The sequence below is a fragment of the Apodemus sylvaticus genome, chromosome X, assembly GCF_947179515.1.
Source record: "Apodemus sylvaticus chromosome X, mApoSyl1.1, whole genome shotgun sequence".
Classification (NCBI taxonomy): Eukaryota; Metazoa; Chordata; class Mammalia; order Rodentia; family Muridae; genus Apodemus; species Apodemus sylvaticus.
This window is the reverse complement of record NC_067495.1, coordinates 100,619,093-100,644,431: the sequence shown is the minus strand read 5'-3', so window position 1 is coordinate 100,644,431 and position 25,339 is coordinate 100,619,093. Positions and strand designations below refer to the sequence as shown.

The following is a 25,339-nucleotide window of genomic DNA, read 5'->3' as shown; positions in this document are numbered from 1 at the left end:
AATGCTGTTACACTACTCCAAACCAGTGCATTAAGCTGCCATCACTAACTTGCCAAGAAAGAACTTTGTGAAGACTGTCCCAAAATGCTACTCGACTGTGTATTAAGATGTAAGGAACAAATTGCTTAAGTTTCCAATTCACTAACAGAATACATATGCCATGCAGAGAAAAGTAACTAATTCTATAATCAAAACCAGGGCTGTGTGTATTTCTAAACTTCTAGGGATTTGTGGGAGCAGGAAAGTCAGGGTGTTTGCTTTTATCCATGCCCAAAGTCATACTTTCATGGTTTATAATTTATTTTTATTGTGAAGGGGAGTTTTAAATTTCTTCATCAAATCTATATGTTCTAAGAACTTAACCTGGAAACTTTTATGCTTGACATGGCAAAATTTTGCCTAGTTCATCTTTTTCTTTAGATTTTCCAAGTAAAAAGAAGACAATTTACTTTTCCTTTCATGGCATGTTGGAATGTCTAAATAATGATAAATATTTTTTTATTTCTAACTGAATCTTTGCATATGTGAATGTGTGTGTTTGTGTGTGTGTATGTGTGTGTGTGTGTGTGTTGTGCATGGGTGTTTGAGTATGCATCTCATATACTCATGAGATTGGAAAGGAGATTAAGTAAGTTTTGCTAAATGATCATGAAATTCCAAAAAAAAAATGTGCTTTTCTATTTAGTAGCTGATTCTAACTATAGATGATATATAGAATGGGAGGATGATAGGAACTTCAAGGACAGAATACAAATAAGAAATGTTTTTCAGCAATGACTCTCCCACTAGGTATAAGCCCAGAATGACAGCATCTATTAAAGCAAGCTTCCTGTTTCACCCAGTTGGCAATCCCAGCTGTGTTTGTTTCAATATTACTGGAATGGACCAAGGGTTCTGCATTTCTAACAAGTTTCTGGATGATACTGACACCGTTGGTGATCAGGAAGCCTGACTTTGAGAATGACAACATAAAAGGAATTAATATATGAAAGTAGAATCTGTGAATCTGGCTTAGCCAGAAGAGAAGGAACAGAAACACAGGTGAATAACCATTTCTGTGATTCTGTTAGTTTGATGGTAGATTTCCAAAGGACCTAACAGGGTATTCAAAAACATTCGAAAGACATTGTGGCCCTCCTTCCTTTAGGCCCCATTTGGGGGTGGGGGAGGACTGTTAAAGTCTTGGGGTTTCATAGAAGTTTCAGCAGATTTTCAGTAAATCTGAAGTGACTAGACTTTAGTTTTGCCTTTATTATCTGCCAAGACTTTAGCACTGGCTTCTGGGCTTCCCTTAAGAAAGTGGTCCACATGCCACTTAAACTGGCTTCCTTAATTGAAAACATTGGTGATGCTGTAGGGACTAGATGTCTAACATCAGAAGGGAGGAGTAAGAACAAGAGTTCATGAGTCTGGCTTGGTTTAAATCCTGCTGCTTAGATTTGATATGTGCTTTAATCCTCCTTTTACATGGCCAAATATGAAAAAGAAAAAGTATTAAAGTCCAAGGCTCAAGTTAACTGACCAAAAACCAACTGGATGATCCAAGAATGGATTAATCAAAACCACATTTTAAAGAAAACACAAGTCTCTGAGCTATATGTACCCTGAAGACATCTAGACGAGCAGGCTTTATTGATAGCTGGAAAGAGATTTTAAAAAGGGATAGTAAAAGCCATAGTTACCAATGCCAGGAGTCCCCCAATTCTGTTTCTATCCACAATCAGAACTTTACCATTTCTCTCTTCATCACTCAATTTAAAAGACTCATCTAGGTGACCAAGGCCATTTTCTCTGTTCTTCAGCTTAAGTCTTTAGCCTATGTCCACTTCAACGTTTTTCACGGTATCAATGAAGTCTCACAATATTTGACCCAAAGGTCAATTCCCTTTCCACTAGAGAACTTAAATGGCCCCATAACTCTAGATGAGGTTCAGGTAAGCAAATAAAATAGCATGTGCAAAGAGATTGAAAAAGTTGTTTCTCTCTGGACTTAATGAAGCCTGTTTTCCCGAACTGACAAATAAATTTAAAACATTGCTTTGAATATACAGTGTGTGTTGTCTTCTTCTGAAGAGGTTATACCAATCAGCTGTTCAATACTCTAACTTAAGGGATAGGATTAAGTCCTTCAGTCTTTCTTTGTTTCTTTGCATTTAAATGAAGTTGGGTCAGTGGAGGGTCATTCTAAGTAAAGAGAGTTGAGCCAGAAAGAGGGAGAGAAGCAGGCTCCCTCCATCAAGGGCAATTGGATAACCTCTGGCAAAGTGTGCTTTGCCTTCGTTCCCCCACCCCTCCCACACAGCCCTTAAGGCTCTTTCCTTTTACAGAGGTGCTACATCTGGCTTTGCTTTTCTCGGGAGCAACTCCCCTTGTTATGGAATTCTCCCTCTTAACTCTCACACAACCATCAGAAATAATTTACCTGCCTTGGACCTGTTTCTCTTGAGATTAAGGTGAGAACTAAGGTCATTCCTTAAACTGTTAATAAGTGGCTTAATGCATTTCCTAATTTATAAAATACATATTAAAATGTGATTCCTGATAAGAAGACCTAAAGTGCATGCGTGTCCAGTAACGTAAATATGGGAAGAATGCAGTAAAATGTTCTGTAGGAAATAATTTTCGTTTTTCATTTTAGCAAACCATACCATATTGAGTCAAATCTCTATGTTCTCAAATCTTATGCTTAAGGTTTCCTAGCTTCTGAATAAATCAATAAGCCCTCTCTGAGATTTCTGGTTCATATCTATAGTCCAACTTAGCAGTAGTTCCCAGGGGAAGCATTTTCATGTAGACCTTGGGCATGTGTTGTGTGAATTATTCCTCCAGAGGATTTTGGTGTGCGCTCCAATTGAAGAACTTGGGCAGTACAAAAACAAGGATATTATACTCCATCAGAGGCATCCAAGCCAAAGGCCTGCTACTGGCTCTACTTTCAAGGCTTCCATTGCTCAAAGCATTTCTTAGTTCATATCAAATTGTGGGTTACTCTAGAAGGAATGAAGTACTGAAATCTAGTCCATTTTATATCATTCATTTGCCCGCTATTACTGCCTCCTAGTCCCACGCATATCTGGCATTAGCAATGTAAACAGATATTTTAAACCAAGGCAGGTCAGACAACCCTACATTTAAATCATCATCATCTAATAAACCTAGGACAAATTACCTAAAATTTTACATAATAACACATAACATATGGAAATAAACGTGGTGGAAAATGGCTGCAGAAAGCCAGGAACAAATTTCCTTCACGTATCTTCGGTTTCTTTCCAAAGAACTCTGAAGAAGTTTGTGGCAGTGGAAGTTTTTCACTGCACTAAGCACTGTTGGCATCTAAATAGGAAAGAGTCAGGAGAGAAGATACAAAAGAACAAGAAAACTGTATCAAGGGAGAGATGAAGGAAATGGGAGTAACATGGCAAAGACAGAAGACTCTATTGCTTTCTCTTTGAATTGTTGTGTGTATCAATAAGACTCCTTTGAATAAACTGCTTAATATTGTTTACTTATGGCTATTACTCAAAAGATCTCAGAGAAACATTAAAATCACATCTCATTTCGGAAGAATTACACTTCCCTGGTGTACTAACAAGAGCTACTGCTATTAGACAGCATTACCATTTTAATTATTGGCAGTCAAGAGTGAGCTATTTCACTTTCAGCTCTCTAGATCATAGCTACTTGAAAATCAAGAGTATTAATCAATATCTGGAAGCCTTGAATATGTGTGACTAAGTTAACAAAGGATAGGGACATATTTTTTCTCTAGAGCATGAGGGTTTACATCTTTACTTATTTGACCTTAAACATGTAATTTTCCTGCTGAGGGCTTAAGTTTTTTATTTCTAATTTAATGGTAGACCTATAGTGTCTAAGGAGTCCTTCCTACTCTGACCTGCAGTAGAGTTTGATTCTTCCCCAACGACTTCACCTTTTGGGAGAGTTATTTTTAATTTTATTTTCTAGATTGTGGTGTAATTATATTACTTCTTCCTCTTTCCTCTCTCCAACTGCTCCAATATGTCCCTCTTGCTCTCCCGTAAATCCATGACTATCTTTTTCATTAACTGTTATATGAATATAAATATGTACCCCTAAATTTAATCTGCTCACTGTATATACTGTTAATCATATGTTTGTTTTAGAGGATGATCACATGCTCATGGATAAACATTTACTGTGTCCTTCCCTGGAGAAGACTATTTCTCCCCTTCTGAGCATTTCTTAGTTGTCTATAGCTCTAAAATAAGCTTGATATTAAAGAAAGTAATTCTTTGATCATTTCTCTCATCTTCAGTGAAAATAACATTTTGTACCATCTCTAGGGTTGGTGAAAAGATTTTGACAAGTTCTTTCAGGGATGATAACAACTACATGACCTAGTGATTTTGCCTGTGAACCTAAAGGAGGTTAAGTGACCTGGGTATTCTATTCAGGAAGCCATTTAACTCAAAAACACGTTAAATTCAGACCTGTGCGATACCAAAGTGTGTGCTTCCACTGTATGGGATTATAATGATATGATTACAGAAAGATGAATGTTTGCACTAATTATTAGTTAACAACATGGAATTAAATTCATGAAACAGTTATCTTCCTAGAAAGAACTCTTATTAAAAGCATTAGTCTCTTAAGTTTATATATATACTGTCTAGTTATTTGGAAAGCTTTTCCCTTTGAAATTGTATAGCACAATATCAATAGCATGTCTAATTTATTTCTGCTCTGGCTGGTTTCAGAACACATTGTACACTGGTCACTTTACTGTTGAAATGTTTTACATAAAAACTATAAATTTATTCTTTAGAAAAAAGCTTGTTCTTTGGGACAAAATGTAATCCTTAAATATTGACTACTCAGAACAAGCTTGTCATAAACAACTAAATAATTTCTCATATAGCTCCTTGTGTTCCCCATAAATCATACCATATAATTTGGCTTCATCAAATGACTAAACAGCTAATTCTTTAATTCTCCATCTTTATCTAAAAGGCACAAATTTTTGAGACTTACCAAATTAAAGGGAAGGAAGAATCCTACAAAGGTTGTGAGTTGTATACAATGAAGCCTTATCATAAACACCCTCTGAGAAGCCAGGACAGACCCTGCCTTTTGTCACTCACCTGCCAGGCAGGAAGAGGGGGCTCCCTTTTTGTATTTAACAAGTACCTGATAATTTGATACTACATAGTTAAAAGGGAGGGCTTTTGTATGCCAAAGAAATCTTGTTCCAAATCGAGCTTAGCAACTTACTGCATGACTTTAGGTAAGTTATTTCATTTTGCCAGTCCTAAATTTCATAGGGTTAACAGATAATAAAACTTGTGACTAGGTAAAGCTGCTTCTGAGTAAAGCTGGCAGGTTAAATGCAGAACTTGCCCAGCTAAATTCTAATTTCAGATGGACACCTGTGCTCGTAGTATAAGTATACACCTTTGGGGCATACTTGTGCTCAAAATTATTCTTTGTTCAATGAGACTGAAATTTAAGTGAATATTCTCCATTTGGGAACCAAATCGGCAACTCCATTTTTAAAGGCCTTAAATCCGTCTATGTCTGTCTTTTTAGCACACATATTTTTGATTGTTTGTTTGTTCACTTTTTTTTTTACTACCCACCTGAACAACAAGGCCTTGAAATATAATATTTAAATAAAGAAAAACAGAAAATACACAGTTAAGCAGCAAATTTGTTTTGGCATAATGCTTCTGCAGAGAAAATTTTAAAAGTGATATCTGTTATCTAGCCCTTGCCCTTATGGGTACTTTTCAATAGGAGACTCAATTAAGAATCAGCAAATTTGTTTAGTTTACCTATCGTTCTGCTTATTTTAATGCAAACAGAAGGCAAGTCCTATAAACCTACAGATGCATGCTCAGGGAACAAGTCTTGATTGCTATATCTCATGCATCTATCAAGTGTGTAGCAGTCTAGGAAAAAAAAACACTAACAGAATTCCAAATAAACTAGTATGTATGGAGTTGAACATAGCGTTCCCCCCTCAGATATATGTGTGTGTTGTAAAAAAGCAGGTCTTTTGCTCTTTATAATGCGACTGAGCAGGTTATCTTAAGAAGTATATGAGTGCATGCATATACATATATGCATGCAACGACTATCAAGGGCAAGGGATGCCATGAATTTGAAAGATGGTAAGAGAACATGTGAAGGAGCAAAGGGAAGGGAGAATTAGTGTAATTATATTATAATCTCAAAACTTTAAAAAGTTGACAAAATATAAACTGTCCTCTTTTATAGTGCCTGAAAGGCCTTATAAGTGCTCTAACAGAATTATGGATATAATTATTTTGCTCTTGTTTTATAAACATTTTCTTGCATAGATTTATTGATCATATTTCAACATATTCCTATAAACTCACATACCCACACATGCCATTGGAGAAACTTGGGGAAGGTTTAGGTTTATCTGGATAGTTCTGGCCTCATACCCCATCTAAAGGGCCTTAGGTCAAGAAGCTGACAGTTATTCTTCTGTAATTTCTTTCTCTTGAGTCTAGGCATTCAGATTTGAGTGCAATAGAAACCATCTATGTTCCATTTTAGTAAGGCTATATACACCAGATGCCAACAAACATTTTTAATAATTTCCTTCAAAAATGGTCATAAAACTAATAATATATCTGTGTATATTTAGAGTTAGTAGTGTTTTGTTGAAGACATCAGTCAAATTTGTTTCCACAATGCACTGGTTGGAGTAAACATAGGCTCCGTAGTCCACAGATATCACTGCTCCACTTTATGGTTCAACTAGTTCTCACCTTTTTGTTCATGCTGACTTTTTCTGGCGCCAATGCAACTGAATACATCTACCTAATGCCAAGTATGATATGTTTAAGACACATTAAAGGGTCATAAATCAAGCATGCATAAACACACACACACACACAGAGATGGGGGAGGGAGAGAAAGAGAAGAGGGAGGGGGAGGAAAGGGAGAATGAAAGAGAGAGAAAGAGACAGAGCTGGTATGGAGGGAGGAGAAGGAGAGCTGCTAAGAAGAATTTTATCCTACTAAATCTTTTAAAATTTACTATTTTGGGCCATTTAATTTCTTTTAAAGCATAATAAAATTTAGGATAGTTCAGAAGCTGGCGAGCATGGGTAGAAGGTGAAGGGAAGCAAGTTCTTATTTATATGTGTTTTTCTTTCTAATGGCTGCCAATTTTCCAAGTCAGGAAATATTTGTACATGTTCTAGACATCTTCCTGAAGGTATGAAGCTCTCTTGAAACCATCTTATTCGGCCATGCCAACAACTCTACAGCAAACTACAGTACCCTGAGAAAAAATATACTCTTTCAAGCATCCTAAATGACTCATTCAGGAGAGAGTAATAAAAAACAGGGCTAATATTTCCATCCGCTGGAAATATTTATCTCTACAAAGTACCATCTTTTGAAAGAAAAGTCAGAATAGAAAGTTACTTAGGTGGTATAATTTGAAAAAACTAAGCTGTCTCTGGTAATGGCTTTGTAGGGTGTCATTAGGCTTTTCCTTCAAGGTGCATCTTGCAGAGGTGACGTTTCAGAGGTGGTCACTTCTACACACATCCTTTTATATCCAATAGAAAATGTGCTAAACACCAGGTGTATAAGGTACCATTCTTGTTCCAAAGAGAGTATATAAGTGATAACAATAATATGACCCACCCAGTACCCCCCAGAGCTCCCAGGGACTAAACCACCACCAAAAGAGTACACATGGAGGGACCCATGGCTCCAGATGCATAGGCAGCAGAGGATGGCCTTGTTGGACATCAGTGGGAGGAGAGGCCCTTGGTCCTGAGAAGGCTAGATGCGGCAGTATAGGGGAATGCCAGGACAGGGAAGCTGGAGAAGGTTGATTGGGGAACAGGGGGAGGGGAGAGGGCTTATGGATTTTTCGCTGGGGAAACCTGGAAAGGGGAAATAATTTGAAATGCAAATAAAGAATATATCTAATTTAAAAAACAGGAAAAAATAAAGCCCTCACAGATCTTCAAAAGAAATTTTTCATAAGGACACATTTAATAAAAAATGATCGAAAACAAGCAAAGAAGTCCTAAAAAAAATGAGAATAGATTTTCTGGATGCAGTGTTTCTTTTTAAATTATCTCATTGTTAAATGAAAATATTTAAGACAAAGAGACACATAAATGTGGACAATAGAAAACAGAAATGGGAAATTTTTCCTTGTTTATTTATCCCTGATGTTTTTCTATTCCAGCCATATGCAATTCACTTTATTAGGCACTCCATGATAGTCAAAATGAAGAAAAAATACACTTGGATCCCTGCTTTCAAGAGAACTTGTATAGCACTTTTAAAGACTAATTCCTGTTTAGACATCCACGCCAAGCCTTCTGGCTGGTTTTTGACTGTCATCACAATACTATTTTGTGTCAAGGTGGGAAGAATTTGGCTGATTACAAAACTCTTGTAGAGGTTAACCACTAGGGAAACCTCAAGCAGTAAGTTCTGTTGAAACCTGCATCCCCATCTGATGGGAACAATACAAGGACATTTTAAAACAGCATACCTGGTTCTCACCTCCACATCTGCAATGCCAAACCCTTACTGTCTACTTCCATGTGCTTCATCCTCCGCCAATGTCTAACGTGTGAAGCTATGTGTCATTTTTTCCCTATCTTTTCTGGGAGAAGTTATGTTCTTAAGCAGAGAAAGGGGGTCCTTAAGTTTTGTGCAGTCTAATCTTTATACATGCCACTAGAAACATATCTATTATGAATGCATACATTTAAATGTGTTTATTCGATTAGTTTTGATCATATTCATCCCTCCCCCAACTCCTTCTGTACTCATTCCTCCTTTACCTACTTACCTGCCATTCATCATGCCCCTCTTTAAATAAACCCAAGTCAAATCTGTGTTGGCCATATATTCTTGGATATGTGCCCTTTTACACTGGGACATGAGTCTACTTGAGGCTACACTCTTAGGAAAAACTGACTGTCCGTCTCCAAGCAGCTCTCAACTTAATAGCTAATAACTAATAAGTAATAGCTTCCCAGCTAGAAGTGGGGCCTCATGGTTTTCTTCTCTGAATTAATGAAAATTCTCATTAATAAGAAATCTATTCTCAGGACTAGAGGGATGGCCCACGTTAAAAGCACTGATTGCTCTTACTGAAGTCCCAAGTTCAGTTCCCAGCAACCACATGGTGGTTCACAACCATCTGTAATGGGATATGATGCCCTCTGCTGATGTGTCTGCACAGAGTGGCAATGTACTCACATATATTAAATAAATCTTTAAAAAATGAAAGCAGTTAAAAAGAAATCAGTTATTGGGCTGGATAGATGGCTCTGAGGTTAAGAGTACTTTGTCTGCTCTTCCAGAGGTTCCAAGTTCAATTCCCAGAAACCATATAGTGGCTCACAACTATCTGTATTGGGATCTGATGCCCTCTCCTGGCGTGTCTGAAGACAGTAACAGTATACTCACATATATTAAATAAATAAATAAATCTTTTAAAAATTGAAAACATTTAAAAAGGAAAAAATAAAAAGAAATCAGTTCATTGGGCTGGAGATATGGCTCAGAGGTTAAGAGCACTGACTGCTTTTCAGAGGTCCTCAGTTCAAATCCCAGCAACCACATGGTGGCTCACAACCATTTGTAATGAGATCTAATGCCCTCTTCTGTCCTGAAGGCATGCATAAGTACAGGCAGAATGCTGTATATATAATAAATAAATCTTTAGAAAGGAAGAAAAAGTAATTCAGTTATCCACAAGGCCTTAACTCTACATGATTGTTCAGTGTTTTCCTTTTTCCTGGGGGTGACCTGTAGGAACATAACTGAAGAAAATGCCCCTGGACTCATAAGTAGAATGTTGGGCACTAGACAATAGGGAGTGTTAATAGCAAGCATTGTTCTACCATTCAGTGGTTTCTAGGAGTCTAAGAAGTGCAGTTACGAGCTTGAGCACCCTTTAAAGCCTATCTGTTTGTGCCCATCCAGTTCAGAAATTCAATTACGTTTCAGAAAAAGGCCCTAAGATGGACTGTCTTCATGCTCATCAGGAAGGAAACAGTGTGTTCCAGGGACACATGCTAATGATCTTCATCATGTCCTGAGTTTACTTTGTTTTGGTTTTGTAAATATGGTTGTTTTTGCAGTTGGGGAAACAAATACTTATGTTCACTTGATATCTAATAGACTGTTTTATTCTGGTCTGGACATGCTAAGATGAATATGACATAGGAGGGCTAAGAGCACACCCCTAGGGAATGGAGAATTGTGGAGTTTCCTCTGAAAGGTCTAATCTACTACTTTTGTCAGTTTGTTAGTTATCTTTTCCATGTTTGCTTCCCTCCTGTGTGAATAGGTAAGGTACATCACAGTGTTCTTATGAGATGTCAAGTCAATAATGACTAGTAAGAGCTAGTGACAATGTAACAACTAAGGAAATGTTTAGACCTTGAGGTCACAGTCCCTAAATGTGGATAATGTTTAAATCAATAATTATAGTATTTTTCTCAAAGTCAAGAAGAGCTGTCCTGTCCTCCAAGGACTCATAGACCTGCGCTTTTTGATCATGATCATGATGGTGCTTATGCTGTTAGTTTTTTTTCTTTTTTCTTTTTGTACTTTAGGGTTAATGATTTATACAAAATGTTGCTGCTGGCAGTGCTTAGAATACAATCAATCTTTTTTTTCCCACTACAGGGGTCTCTGAACAATCTAACCTTCTTTTTCTAGTCATGAAGGGATGGTGCCTGAAAAGACAAACTCAAAGACGCTTTCTTATCTTACAATAAAAATGACCCATAAGACACCATGGTGCCATTATTTCTCCTATTTAATAGCACAAAATTCACATCTAATTTCCCTTTCCTTTCCTCAGGCTTTTGTAGAGGGGCAATTTATTATAACACTGTGTAGATAAGCAGAGAAAATAAAAACTGTAGCATAAAGACCTGTTTCTATATTTTGTTTGCTTTTTATATTTTCATTTGATTTTACTAATAGGATTCTTTGTAAGTTTTTCACCATTGCAGTTGCTGTGTAAAACATATTTCTAAGAGCTTCCATTTTTCTGTTTACAATGTTCAGAGAGTCACACTTAACTTCTAAACACATTTGGCTCCACTTGCAATATTATCTTAGACACGGGTATACAAGTATGATAGAATGTTGAGAAGGTCTAAAACCAATTAGGGTTTGTTCTTACTTCTAATTTCTTGTTTCAGTAAATCAAGGGATATTTTATAAAGTGTCTAATGACATGTAATGGTGACCTGATGCGAAACTACTAAGGGCTAAACCAAAGCAGAAACTCTTGATACTTAAACAATTTTAACTGAATTTGTTCCATGAATAGGAGTGTGATTTTATACATGTGCTTAAGGCTTGCATATCCATATACTATACTGACTACATTAATGATCTTAGAGGAAAAATTAATACATGACTTGCTCTTCTCTAATTGTAATATTAATGATTTCTTTTTTCAAGATTCAGATACATAACTTTTGATAAACTAGAAAAAACCATGTAACCTTAAAATTCAGAGGCCTGCTTCCATTTCAATAGTTGAGAGGTGCCATTGCCAAGCTAGAAAGCTATCCTTTTCTCTAAGGGCTTTAAGACTTAATATTTTCCATTAATTTGGCCTGGGTCTCAATTGATTTAGCCTATGCTGGCTCTTTTCACCATCCCCACTACAAATATTCAACCTTTATTCTCTTAGTGATAATAAAACTCTTCTTGAATTCTTATTGATTCATTGTAATTACTATAGCCAGTAAAACAAACAAACAAACAAATAAATACCATTCCTATTTTCTCCCCTCTTGCCCACTCTCAGTCATCCCTCTTTCTTCCTTCCTCTTAGCATCATCCCTTCCTCTAATGTGGGGGTCTCAGTTAAGTAAGACAAGAAAAATTGCCTCCAGATAGGTTTTGATTATCTTACTACATTCCACTCAACACAGTATATGGTAAATAGTATGTGTTCACTAAGTTTTGGGAATTTCTATCATGAGTATTTTAAACATTGAAAATAATGTCTTTATATAATAGACACTTTTAATATTTCTTATGCTAGGGCAGTCTCATGTTACTTGAGAAAGCTAGTCCTTACTCCAGAGACATATTATCAAAAAAAGAACCATGGAACAGGAAGGAGTTGGAGTCATGGCCAGGCTCTGGAATTGGGATGTTGTATTAGGAAGGCACAATAGCTTGGTATGCCTATAGCTTCAATTAATCTTCAGCTTCAGATTCTGTTTCAGAGGCTTGCAATGTATGATAAAATACCCAGTGTTGTGTTCTCTGTGGGCACTCAAGTAATATTTGTTGGCTGACTTAATTGAGCTATATTTGCAAAATGGCAAGGATGTGAGGAAACTTTCCTACCTAAAAAGAAAGCATTCACAGTGCTAGACATTTGGTAGGCAAATAAACAGTATAATTTCAGCCTAAAAGGAAAAATATTCACTCTCCCATCCAATAGACCTAGTGGCTAGGCAACTCAAATGTCAGCACCATATTTTTGGAAATTAATTTTAAATATCATAAATTGTATGTCATCAACTTTGAAGACATTTCTTTCCTTCCTGTCTTGCCCCATTCCCTGCTCCAAACTCAAATGCAGAAAATGTAACTAATAATCCTAAATCTCACCTGTCTGGTAAGGTTTGTTAATTGAAGCAATGTGTTCAGCAGTGTGTACAAAAAAAATCTAATTCAAGAGCCATACATTAGACAGCTTTTTAAAACAAGATTTCCACAATGACTGTTGCCCTTCCAGAGTAAAAACAGATCAGGGATTTGCTCAGGACTCTAAAGCTACATTATTATTTACCTGAATTAACCTTCTGATTATCAAGAGACAGATTTCTCTACTCAGATCTCTCAAGGATCAACAGCCAAGGTAAGTTTCAATTTCTGAACTATCTACTTATCACCATACATTCTTACTGTATTTCAGACAAGTTTGCTTTTGCTTGAGGTGGCTGGCTTGTCTCATTCAGTTCCTTTTACTGACTTCATCATGTTAGCATTTCAGTCAAGAGGTCAAGATGATTGCAGTCATTTTATTTATTCAGAAAATCCTGTTGCCTGCTTCACTTTACTAATACCAGGTTTAGTTGAGTTGTGATACATACTAATGTATTTTTACATTCTTAGCATCCCTGGTACCAACTTTACCTTTGAAAGGGATATTATAATAACAGCTAATTCTCAAGCCTATCTCAGGTGGTAAAATAGAGGAAGAAACAGAAAAATATGCTGCAGAATTTATTTGGTGTACTAAAACATGGAAATGCCACTAGTAATCAACTAGTATGCAAGAAGGTCCTGGAACTACAGGATTATTGTCATTACTCTGAGAGTAGGACTTGCTTAATCATATGCTGTGTCAAACATTCAGTGAAGTGCTGTATCTCAAAGCCACAAGAAACTTTGGCAATTCTGTCTAGTGTATTGATGTTATTGCTGAACAAATATGCTCAGAAAATTTAAATGACATGCTTAGAGTAAGTTAAGAGGGTCAGGTTGCCAGTTTCTACGCTTCCTTTCTAAAGACTCTTAGTCTGTTGATTCCCATTTCATGACATTACTGTAGTACTTCTGTGTACATTTCTCCTTGAGAAACTTGAGTTTCAGTTTGTGTTGTTAAAAAATGAGTTGCAATCTATTTTCTGAAACACTGATTTGCTGTTATTATATTCTCTCTGTGTCTCTCTTCCTCTGTGTGCCTCTCTATCTGTTGGGGAGATGGGACATCATTCATGTACCATGGGGTACATATGAAGATGGGAGAACATCTTTGTAGATTTGACTCTCTTCTACCTTTAGAAGGGCTCTGTTGATTGAACTCAGCTCATCAGGCTTGGATCGCAAGCTCCTGTAACCACTAAGCCATCTTCCTAGCCTATAAGCTATTTTCTTTTTTGCACCTATGTCATTCCATGATCCAATATTAAATATTCTTCTAATTGAAATTACTAATCACAAGTTATGAGCCTAGTAGTTAAAGGTAAAGTGAAATCTACCATCTCCGACCCCTACTTGGGGGAAAACAGAAGAGCAGTACTTCTCCGAGTGTGAGGAAGGAAAAGGAAGCTCACAACTTTAAGTCAAGTTTGTAGTGGCAGGAAGGGGGATAGGGTGGGAAGATAGGTGTCCAATTAGAAGAAGGAAAGGAAAAGACTTAGAAGGCAGTGTGAGACTCAGTCTTTAGTTCAAAGTGCACAGTCCTCAGCAGACAGCTGGAAACCTGCTAGAGAAGGAGAGCTTGGAACCAAACTGGAAGACATCCGAGAGACTTTAACCAAAACAAACAACAGCAGGGGATGTGGTTGGCAGCACTAAAAAAGCAAAGGGCTCTGTGAATCATTCTCACAGTAACTTTGAATGGTATCCTATCTGCATTTTGTTGTATAGGTTAGTTCTGCAATGTGTAATATATATAATAGACGTACACATCTATGTAAGACACAGACTGGAGTGACAATCTAGCAAAAAGTATGGACTAGAAAATTACTCGATATCTTAATAATCTAAGAATTTAATTCAATGTTTCCCTTCTGCATATTTAGGCATAACTATAATGATAATGTAGGAGTAATACTATGTTATTTAGCCCACTGAGCTTACTTCTGTCCTTTTACTAAATACTGCTTTACAAAATAGTGAAATACTAGGTATAAGGTAAGTCCATTTTTTATCAATTCCAGTGTTAGTTCATTTGTTTGTGAAAATAATACTAAAAATAATGACCGTGAAAGATGTCTTAAGGGACATCTAATATATGTCAAACATTCTATGAATACTGTTTCTGTAAAGTTTCTTCAGAACTTACAAGGTAAGTATGGTGAACTCTATCTTATAAACAAAATATAAATAGTCAGAGGTAAAACAATTGATTCAAAGTCATAACTCTAAATACTGAATTAGGCCTGCCTGGTTCAAAGGAGTTATGTCCTCACCAAAATATGTTAATTTTACACAAGGAGTGGCTCTATGCTTCCAAACTGGAGTACTTATCATAAACTTCTAAGGTAGAATTATTAGCATGAAAAGTGTACTCAGTTTAAAATTAATGACAACTTACTCTGTGTTGTTTTCTATGGGGGTAGTATTAATATGCTTTTTTTGCAAAAGGAAGTTAGTTTGAGGTATAATAAAATGGGCCAAGAATGAGAGAGAGAAATCATCATTATCCTGCAATGAGTATTTCCTTAGAAAACTCTGACAGTGAAAAACATTTTCCACCTCTAGATCTGAATAGTTTCATATAAAATTCTTGGAAGTTGATGTACAATACCATACAATGAATGGTTGCTTCATGAACATTCATTTAAAAGAAATTTACATAGACTTCTCACTTTGGATGAAGATATGAAATCAAGAAAAAGAACCACTCCTAGACTAATAGCAAGAAAAAGCTAAACGATATACAAAATCACACTGGAGAGTATCTAGAGAGAAGTGCCAAAGCAGCTAACAAGTCTTGAGGATGAAGAAAGGTACCACCTGCAAGGAGAAATCAGTCCTGAGCATGGGCTTCCATATGGCCACAATGGGAATAAACAGACATATGAGAACACATAAAGAAATCATGTATTTTTAGGTGATTTACAGTAAGTTAGGTGTGAATTTATGTGACAGTGTAAAAGACTTGGGAAGCAGGCATACAGGCATCTCTATGTGTATTCCTGGCACAGAGCCAATGAAGAGACACCAACAAACTGAGAAGCACTAGAAAGTACACCTTTATACCTAAGGAATAAACCCACTACCTTGATGAAAGGCAAATAACCTATTCATTCCTGAATACAGATAAGGATCCACTGCAATGAGAAAAAGGTAAAAATTACAGTCCTCTCTGGAGAGAAGCCAAAACTAGTTTGGAAGCCAAATGATGTGGAGTATGACAGAGGCAGAGAGAGGGTCTGCTAAGAATGAGGCTGACAGAAAAGTAGAGAACTCCCCCCTATCCTTAGCACAGGGTTAACAAGAACTTAGTAAGAAGTAATATTACTAGGGTGGGGCAAGAAAGAGAGGGGGCATCTCTGAAACACACACACACAAACACAAACTTCAGAAACAATGGAAACCAAGGGGAATGAAGTGACATGTTTATATTGCTGAGAGGGGAAAAAAAAAAAAAACGGAAAATCCAGCTCCTATGCCTGTCTTTCAGAAGTAACAGAGAAGTCATACATTTCATTAGAAATGCATTAGAAGCCTCAAACTACAAGGACCATAAAGGTCTTCAGTCTTAAGCTCTTCCTACCAGATATAAAATTAGATCTTCGTAAAGAAAATTCTAGAAAAGGCTGAAGCAAAAGTTTATATAAAAAGCATTTATTTTATTTGGTCTAAGGGAGTTGACAATGCAACCCTCCCCCAGTGAATATAGAAAGAGTGAGCATAGTCAATATAAATAAACTTAAAACACAACTGTAGGATATGTAAAAGCAAAATTGAACCTCATCCAGTATGTTACACAACTAAGTGGAAAGGCATTCATCAAGTTACATCAACATAAAATCTGTATTTGAGTCTTCATTGTGATTGAAATACTAGAACCACAGGGTTTTTTTTTTTGTTTTTGTTTTTGTTTTTAAAATAAATTTCCATGCATAACATACCTTTTTCCTTTTTGGTTCTTCTGATGAGGATATCACTTCTGAAGAATGTTTATTTATTTAATTCTTACCTTATTTCCAAAATTTGGTGATGGAGAAGGCTTTATACTTCTTAGTCAGAAGAATTATACATACATATTATTTATATACACCAACATAGGAATTGAAATTTTTATAGGCTATATGCATATTCTAAATGTGTGTGTTATAAAAAGGTATTTTCCTACCCATGTATAAAGTGCTTTATCATTGGATCGAGAGGCAAAACTGAGAATGTTAACAAATAGGAAATAAAACACAGCATAAGCAATATACTTGGCTCTGTGCCATTACTAGTTTGTAGATAATCAATTCTGCTTATGTGTAAGATCAGAACTTATTTGAAGGAAAGGAAATGTTTGTCCTTTTAATGCTCTCACTCTCTCTCTCTCTGTGTGTCTGTTTGTCTCTCTTGTCTCTGTCTCTGTGTCTCTCTGTCTCTGTCTCTCCCCCCCTGTCCCCCCCCCACTCTGTACTCACTAAGCTTCTTTCCACACTTATGGCATGGCTACATTGCTATTGCTGCTATGTGAACTGTGCTTTGGTATGAATTTTTAAAAGCATGTTTTACACCAGTGTTGGCAGATACATTAGAAAAGATGCTCTACTTGGAAGATGCTGCTCCAGACAAGTCCTGATAGAGGGTACCCTTGTCTGAATAACAAAGATGTTTCCTTTAGGCCTATATCAGGGCATTGTTATAGTTTCAGTGTAAACATGTCTGTAACCAGTGGGCAGTAACGCTTAGCCTAGGGACAGGGATGCTGATTTTAATTAGAAGTGTTTCCTTGTATAGAACCTTATGTTTTATAATATTACAAGATAGAAGAAACATAAGTTTATCATGAGTACAAGAAGCAGACTTAACTAAATACATGCCAGCTCTTAATGCTGTCATACCCCCTAAAATGTATCAATATCCTCCACAATACTTCATATTTATACCCCTGATATCAGTTTTTAACTTTCCAGGAACTAGGTCAACAATGATCCACTAATCTAAATAAACTTCCATGTTTTATTCATCTATATTACTATGATTTTTCTCATAGCTAATGCATGACAATTAAAATTATATGTTATGTGGATGTTTCAAAAAAGCCCCTTATACATATAGACATTGAATGTCATGTTTCCATATTATAACCCCTTGAAAAGTAGGAACTATATTTGGTTCAATCTTTAGTTTATCCTAAGAGATTATCACAAATTTTGGGACATCCTTAATGTGTAATATAGAATTATTAAATAAATACATCATTTCTTGAGAAATTCTTCAGCAAACTTTATACATTTATAGAATCATGTGCACTAAAATGGAAAATTATGAACTATGATTATCAATAATAAAGCATTCACCTTAAAGTTCAATATGGACAAGTAAAGCATTGACATATATTATAAAATAAATGATAATTTTTGATACATTCTGTTTTTTCTCCTTTCTTTTTTTTTAATTGATATATTTTTTATTTACATTTCAAATGATTTCCCCTTTTCTAGGTCCCAAGTGGGAAGGGGTAGATGTTTTTTCTCCTTTCAAATGAAGAATTTAATTTAATTTTTGCCATGTATTTTACATCTCATGTTTACTGGTTCAACAGATTTTCTAATGCTTTCATTTCGCATTAATAAACAATAAATTTAAAATTTCAATTGTATATTTTAGCATGATTCACCTTTCAGATTGATGCATTGCACTTAACCACATTTTATTTGCATTGTTGGAATTTGACTCACAATTACTATTGTTATTATAAAATCAAGCATGAATAAGTAACCTAACTCCACTTACCAAGTAGATTCTTCCATAAGTACCAAGACCAATGGTTTTCTCTAGTGAGAATATCCCAGTTGGATCCTACAAAAATTAGAACAAAAATTATCAGTTTTCTTGAAAAAATTCTAATCTGCATTGTTCCTTTAGAATGTAAAAAACAAAAAGCACCCCAAAAATATGTTCTGTGATGAATCCATTGTTTCCCAAAAGAATAGGTAACAATGTTCTTAGATTAAGCAGAGTCCTTCACAAAAAAAAGAACACTAAGAAATTGCATAATTATACTGTAAAACCTGATGATAGTGAGCGTATTCTGTCCTGCATTCACATTTGTATCAATTGAGTGTCTTTTTGTGGCACAAGTAGATCAATATTCTCTTGACTCTTCATACCAGAACTATTAACTAACTATACAACTCTAGGTAACTCATTTATTCTCTGCAATTCTATTCTCACATGTGTGAACTAAAGGCATTATGTTCAGTGATTTCTGAGCTCTAATATTTAGATTCTCTCATCTTAAGATCCAGATGTTTCCACAGGATTGACAAAACGATTGTTAAGGCAGCAATCCAGAATCCTTTCTTAAAATAATCACACAATGAAGTGGTGAGTATAAGCAAGTAGATCAAGGCATATCTTTCTATTCAAAATATAAATGTGATTTAAATGACAGCTTTTAGAATTTGAGGAGACTATATTTACTGTCTAGTATATGACTTTTGCTGTGACTCTGAAAGATTTATGGGGAAAAGGTAAGTAACAAAGGAGTTGCTAAGAACCAGCTCTTCGGTGCTATTACTGTAGTACCGAATAGTTCTTTTAAATATATCACTGAGAAGTACATTTACCACAGTAGCAATCCAAGAGAAACAACCAATAAAAATGCATTTATTTATTTATTTATTTATTCATTTGCTCACTCGCTCATTCATTCATCCATCCATGCATCCACCCATTCATTCATTCTGTACATGTGTGGACACATTCACTCATTCATTCTTTCTGTACATGTGTGGACACATTCACTCATTCATTCATTCTGTACGTGTGTGGACACATTCACTCATTCATTCATTCATTCTGTACTTGTGTGCACACATTCATGTATGCCATGGTGCACACGTGGAGGTCAGGGGACACCTTGCAGGAGTCCATTCTCTCCTTTCACTGTGTGAGTTCTGGGGATTCAACTCCATTCTTGAGGTTTGTCAGCAAGCACGTTTACCTGCTGAGCCATCTTGCAGAGCCTGGTTACTTCTTAAAACAATTAAACAAGTTAGCTAACTGTTATTGGTAAGCAATTATTTTCATAAGTCTTATTTATTGTGATAAAGATACCATATGTTAGCGAACTCTCATATTGTCTATGGAGCCTGAAACTCTGAAACTTAAAAAAAAAAAAAATCAGAAATTTGTTTTATCCTATTTTTGTCTATCAATAATAATAAGCATATCTTATAGACAGATTTTAAGTGTGTAAATGGGCTGTGGAATCACAGAGCCCTTGTTCTAGTTTCATTAATGTTGTTAGAAATCTTGTTTCCTATTCAAAAATCATCTTAATGACCTTAATGCTCACTTTAAATAAAATAAAACATTTTTACATTTCATGATTTAAAAGTGTATTGAACTTAGTATTGATGTTATTGTTAATCCTTATCATTTGTAACATATCTTACAACTAAATTAAGAGAAAAGCAGGAAAAACTGTGCTGATCTGTAAATTAATACACAGCTTTTTAATATCATTTCCTATTTTTATTCAGCACACAATTATTCTGAACTGTAATATAAGAAACCCAATTGCTAGATCTCTCAAAAAGGAGAGGAAAAAAAGGCCAAAAAAGGCCAAATAAAATTATTTCTGAGCCAGAAGTCATTAAGCAATTTTTAAAAATATTTGTCTAATAGTTCTATATATCTAAATTATCTTTACCAAATTAGAAGCCCTAATTGAGTTGCCCTTGCAAACTGGAATTTAAGAGTTTTTTTTTTTTTTTCCCCTTCTGAGTAAGGAGGAGTCCACTGGCTAATTTCCTTAAGGGCACGGAAGAAGGAAGCAACAGAACCACCAGGAGGCAGTGTTTGCTGGTCAAGGAAGTCTTTCCAAGTCTAACCACCTACATAAAGCAGGAAGAAAAGCAACACGTGGTCGTTGTAGCAAGAAGTTTTAAGTATGCCTAAATTTACTTAAATGTGAGGGAATGTGTTTCCCTGGTCACACAGCAAAAAAAAAAAAAAAAAAAAAAAAAGGGATAAAGACATACAAAGTGCATAAAGGGAGATGACACGGGATTTTCTTTCCCCATTTTTAATCTTACAAATAGTAATTTTATATAAAAAAAAAACCCTAATGGGTAGAGTCTCTAATATGTTGGATCTAGTGGGATAATTTCTAGAGTGAAACTCAGTCAGTGGCAAGGCAAGGAAGAGCTTCACAATAGAAACGGAGCTTAGAAAGGGCAAAGGGTGGTAGATCATTATTTCATGATCCATTCATAGATTATCCCTCCATGATACTTACTTAGCAATCCTGTTTAAAACTAATCTTTAGGGCTACTATGAAATTATAAAATCAGAATTTCCTTAGATGAGTCTTTAAACTACCCAGGCGATTCTCAATGCATGTAACCTGTGGTCTCTATGCACAAACCTAGGGGAAAACACTGTCCTAGAGACAAAGAACGTGGCTCAGAAAAAAATAAATTGAATTACAATGTCAAGCTGAGGCACTATTCTACTTGTAATGGATGGTGTGCTGGATATTTCAAAGCCTGGGCACTTGAAGGCAAAATTGCTTCCACGCAGCAGCTAAGGGACTTGATAAAGTGAGAAGCGTCTCATGGCTGAATTCAGGGTTTGCCTTCTTAGTGAACTGGAAGGTATATTTAAATATAAAGTCAATGTAATTCCAATATAGGGTTTGGGTCATGTACTATCTAATCCCGACCCTAATATAGTTTAGGAGTACACATGGCTGTGTCAAATACCAAGGCCGAAGCCACAAGGAATGTGGGCATAGAAGGTTTGCGGGATGATCATAGTGAAAAATAAGCTAGATTTGGAGATAAAGAGGATTGAGTTATACAGACTTGGTTACTAGTTATACATGGCCATATATAATAAATCACAAATTAAATATACCCCTGTACAGTAAGCAAGGCAAAACAGATGATTTTAAGATGTGTGAACACATACAACATTGCAATTCTCTTTTCTAAGAAAGGAAGCACATACCATAAATCTCTGTATTTTTCTTCTCCTATAGAAAGTTTATAACCACGTAAAAATTGGGAAAAGTTATAGCTAGTCATTAACATGGATGGTTATATGGTGGTCCATATCTTTAGTACCAGCTCTTAGAAAACAAGGGCAGAAGAATAGGGAGCCCAAGATCAGTGTCACCTTTATAAGTAGTTTGGAAGGTGGCCAGGGCTATGAGAGTCCCTGTCTTCAAAACAAAGAGCAAATATAATGGAATCCGCCTACTCATTGAGAATTGTATTGGCCTTCTTATTTTATGTGTCTAAGACCCTATATAAAATGGTTTATAATAACATTACAATACCATCTACAATTGTGAACTTTATGTCATTTTCTTCTCTGTGTAATGTTTTAGTAATAAAATATATAATTTATCTAGTATATTAATAAATATTAATAAAACTAATATTAGAATAAAATGTTATCTAATTGCACTGTTTTGCTATTGTGTACTATAAAAGAGGGTCTTCTTTGAAGGCCCAGACTATTTGTAGCTCACACTAGCTTCAAACTCATGACCCTTCTCCCTCTGATTCGAATCTCCACCCCTTTAAATTCCAATCTATACTCTTGTACAAACTTGTACTCTCAAGGGTTTCTAGATTCTGGTCGTTGATTTTCATAACCACAAAGAATACAAAATATTCAAATCTCAAATCTATATTTAATTGTATCTCTACAATCTGAAAAAGAATGTGTCTATGTTGATGCGGGCCTGTATAGTATGGGAATTGAACCCAGGAACTCTGCATGGTAGCACTCAATCTACTGCTTGGGTAGGCCACACCCAGGCCTCCAAGATACTTTTCATCAATATGACGATTCAAGGGTTAAATCTCTTCTCATTATCTAGCTGTCCACTTATCAGGGACATATGCCAATATTCTGTCCTTCATATGTGTCCTATTGAGAATAATTACTACAAGGGACACTGCCTAGGCCATTTTCTTTACTTGAACATCTGTCCCTTTCATCAAAGTGCAAACTAAATTAACTATCAATTTCTCTATTCTTTTCTTTTGAAGTCATCAAGATAAGTTAAATATCAACAAAACAAAAACCCTCCTATACCTCAGTGACTGCAGAAAGCATGACTTTCAATCTCTACTAAGCATTTGATATAAAGATAATATTGAAGAGCACACTGCTCTCCAGCTATATTTATTTTTCTTGGAATTTGAATCTGTGAAATGGGAGAATTACCCATGACTTGTACAGATAGTACATAAAACGACTATTATAAAATTCTGAAATATAAGAATTTTCCTAACTTGAACCCTTCATGAGGATTTAAAATGAGAGAAAAGACCATTGGCCCCCTATGTTTTTTTTGTCTTTTCCATATGCCTCAACATTAAAAGGCAGTCTCATCTTGCTGTTCTGTAACCACAACCACCCTCTCCCAATCTAGAGAACACTAATGCTCTACTGAACTATAATATAAGGATCATGCTTATCTCAGGAACTCGACTCAGATCAGAATATCCCAAAGCCAGGGCCAAGTCAGCTAATCCAGAGAATTTAGCCCCATTCTTTGGGCTAATCACACCTTTACTTTTTTCCTTTGTTGTTCCTTGGGGGTTGGGAATTCCCCCATGCTATCACTATCGGTTCTATAAGGTCTTTTTATCCCTCGGCTTGGTCATTTTTAGAAAGCTGTTGATTTCAGTTTGCCCACGTGTGCTCTCACCACTCCCCACCCTTCCCCCAGAGCGTGCTGAGGAGGAGCCGAGCTCATGCACTGCACTGCCTTTACATTCTTATTTAGGATCAAACCAATCTTAATCTGAATAGGAAAAATTCTGCTCTGGTGGACGGACAGGAATCCAATTGAGGTCTCCATAGTCGAGAAATCTCTTGTATACGTCCTGGAAAAGAAGTGATTTCAGGTGTATCTGGGAAGAAAAAGAGTTTAATTTTTAAAAATTATTTGGCCTTATTTTATGAGGTTGCAATAACAGTAATTCTAATACTTGCTATTCAACAGTTTTGCATTGAAATATGTTCTTTTAATGACTGATAACAGTTTGCTAAAATATTACCCATGTTCACCCCTCCCCTCACCACATACCATTCTAATGTAAAATATAAAGGGAGGCTTTGGGAGTGTCCTGCTTTTAGGGAGGCAAGTATCAGCCATCATTAACAACACATATCTTTAAATGCCAAACATACACAAAATTAATTAAGGCAAGATGTCTTTGAATAGTCCTATAACCCCGAGGTTAATATTTAGCTTTTCTCAAGGCAAGGAGGCCACTGCTCTGAACAACACACGCTTGGCGATCATTCCAGGCCAGTGCCTGTTCATTTCTCCTTTGGAGAGTCCAGGGGCCCTTTGCATTCAAGAAAGGGTGCAAGTGAAATGCCAATCTAAAAAGGGAACTTGAAAAATGAATTTGGGTGGGATCCAGTATCAGCGAGAAACCAGATGCCATTGAAATAAACGGTGTTGCCACAGTAGTATGTCTGCTGTTTACGACGGCTTTAATAGCCCACCAATCAATTTCGACTGGGCATTGAAAACGGAGACCCCGCACATGATAACCACAAACAAACTTATATTTCATTATCTAAGAGAGATGATACACTTTTAAAAATTAATAGCCATGTACAGAATTCCGGTCCTTTCCAAGAGGCGTCGAGTTCTTTTCACTCCGCAATACTTAATCCAGAACCTTCTCCTGGTGAGAATAAAGTTTTAGAAATTGCTATTACACAGTGAGAGCAGTGTGATCCTATGCTTATATTTTCTGTGCTCAGTACATTTTTTTACGGCGCAGGCGGGGGGGGGCGGTTTGGGGGTCCGCCCATAGGTAGAGATCTCTGCTGGCAAAAGAAGGAAAGTAGGGTGGTCCACCACTTGTCCTTTCCGGGAATGCTTCTATTACAGGTACCCATGCGCTACTAGCTGCTAGACAGCTGCTAGACAAAGCGGGCTCTATTTAGAAAAGGCCACACCCTTTCTGAGGACCCACTTCTTTCTCCCCAACCTCACCCCCCCACCCCCACCCGTTCCTTTGCGTTTCGTGGCCTTCACCTCAGCCACGAGCTCAGGGATGATGATTGTGCACAGCAGCTTCCCTGGCCCATCCTAAGCCACAGCCCGTCGAAGTCCTGGCCTAGGCTACTGGAGGGTGTAGGCTCTCTTCCCTGGGCTTTCAAAGCCACGGAAAGAAGCTCACAAGGGGGGCGATGTCCCGGAGTCCTTTACTTACCGGCAAGTGGCCCAGATCTGTCACCTCCTTGTCCCTCCAACTCCCAGGTCCTGCCATGGCTTCGAGAAGAACCGAGCAGGAGACCGCGTCCAGCAGGCGCGCTGGGACTGGGTCTGAGATGAAGGAGGAAGAGGAGTTTTCGGGGGTCCTGGGAAGGGCGGAGGGGATGGGAGTGAGGAATGGGAAGGTGGGTTTGCGGTTCGGGGAAGAGGAGAGGGACGTGGAGAGGAAAAGAGCCAAGAGGCGAGCGGGAGGAGGAAGAGGGAAGCCGGAGTTTTTCGGGAGGCGGGAAAGTAAGTTTGGTGAAGGGAGAGAGAGGAGAGAGCTCTAGCGTCCGTCCGTCCGAGAGACGAAGAAGCCAGAAGGGTGCTCCGCGGAGAGAGCGCAGAGCGGCCGGGGCTGGGTGC

The 25,339-nt window shown here is 36.8% G+C and overlaps 1 protein-coding gene across 1 annotated transcript in view; it reads right to left on the bottom strand.

Annotated features, from left to right (window-relative positions):
* The window catches only part of Nrk (Nik related kinase), a 92,563-nt gene extending 67,574 nt beyond the window's left edge, over positions 1–24,989 (bottom strand). Inside the window, exons 1-2 of the mRNA XM_052171331.1 lie at positions 24,933–24,989; positions 18,463–18,528 (exon numbers count right to left, since the gene is read on the bottom strand). Coding sequence (XP_052027291.1) covers positions 18,463–18,528; positions 24,933–24,989 — 123 coding nt within the window. The remainder of the gene's footprint in view (positions 1–18,462; positions 18,529–24,932) is intronic.
* Positions 24,990–25,339: the final 350 nt, after the last annotated feature.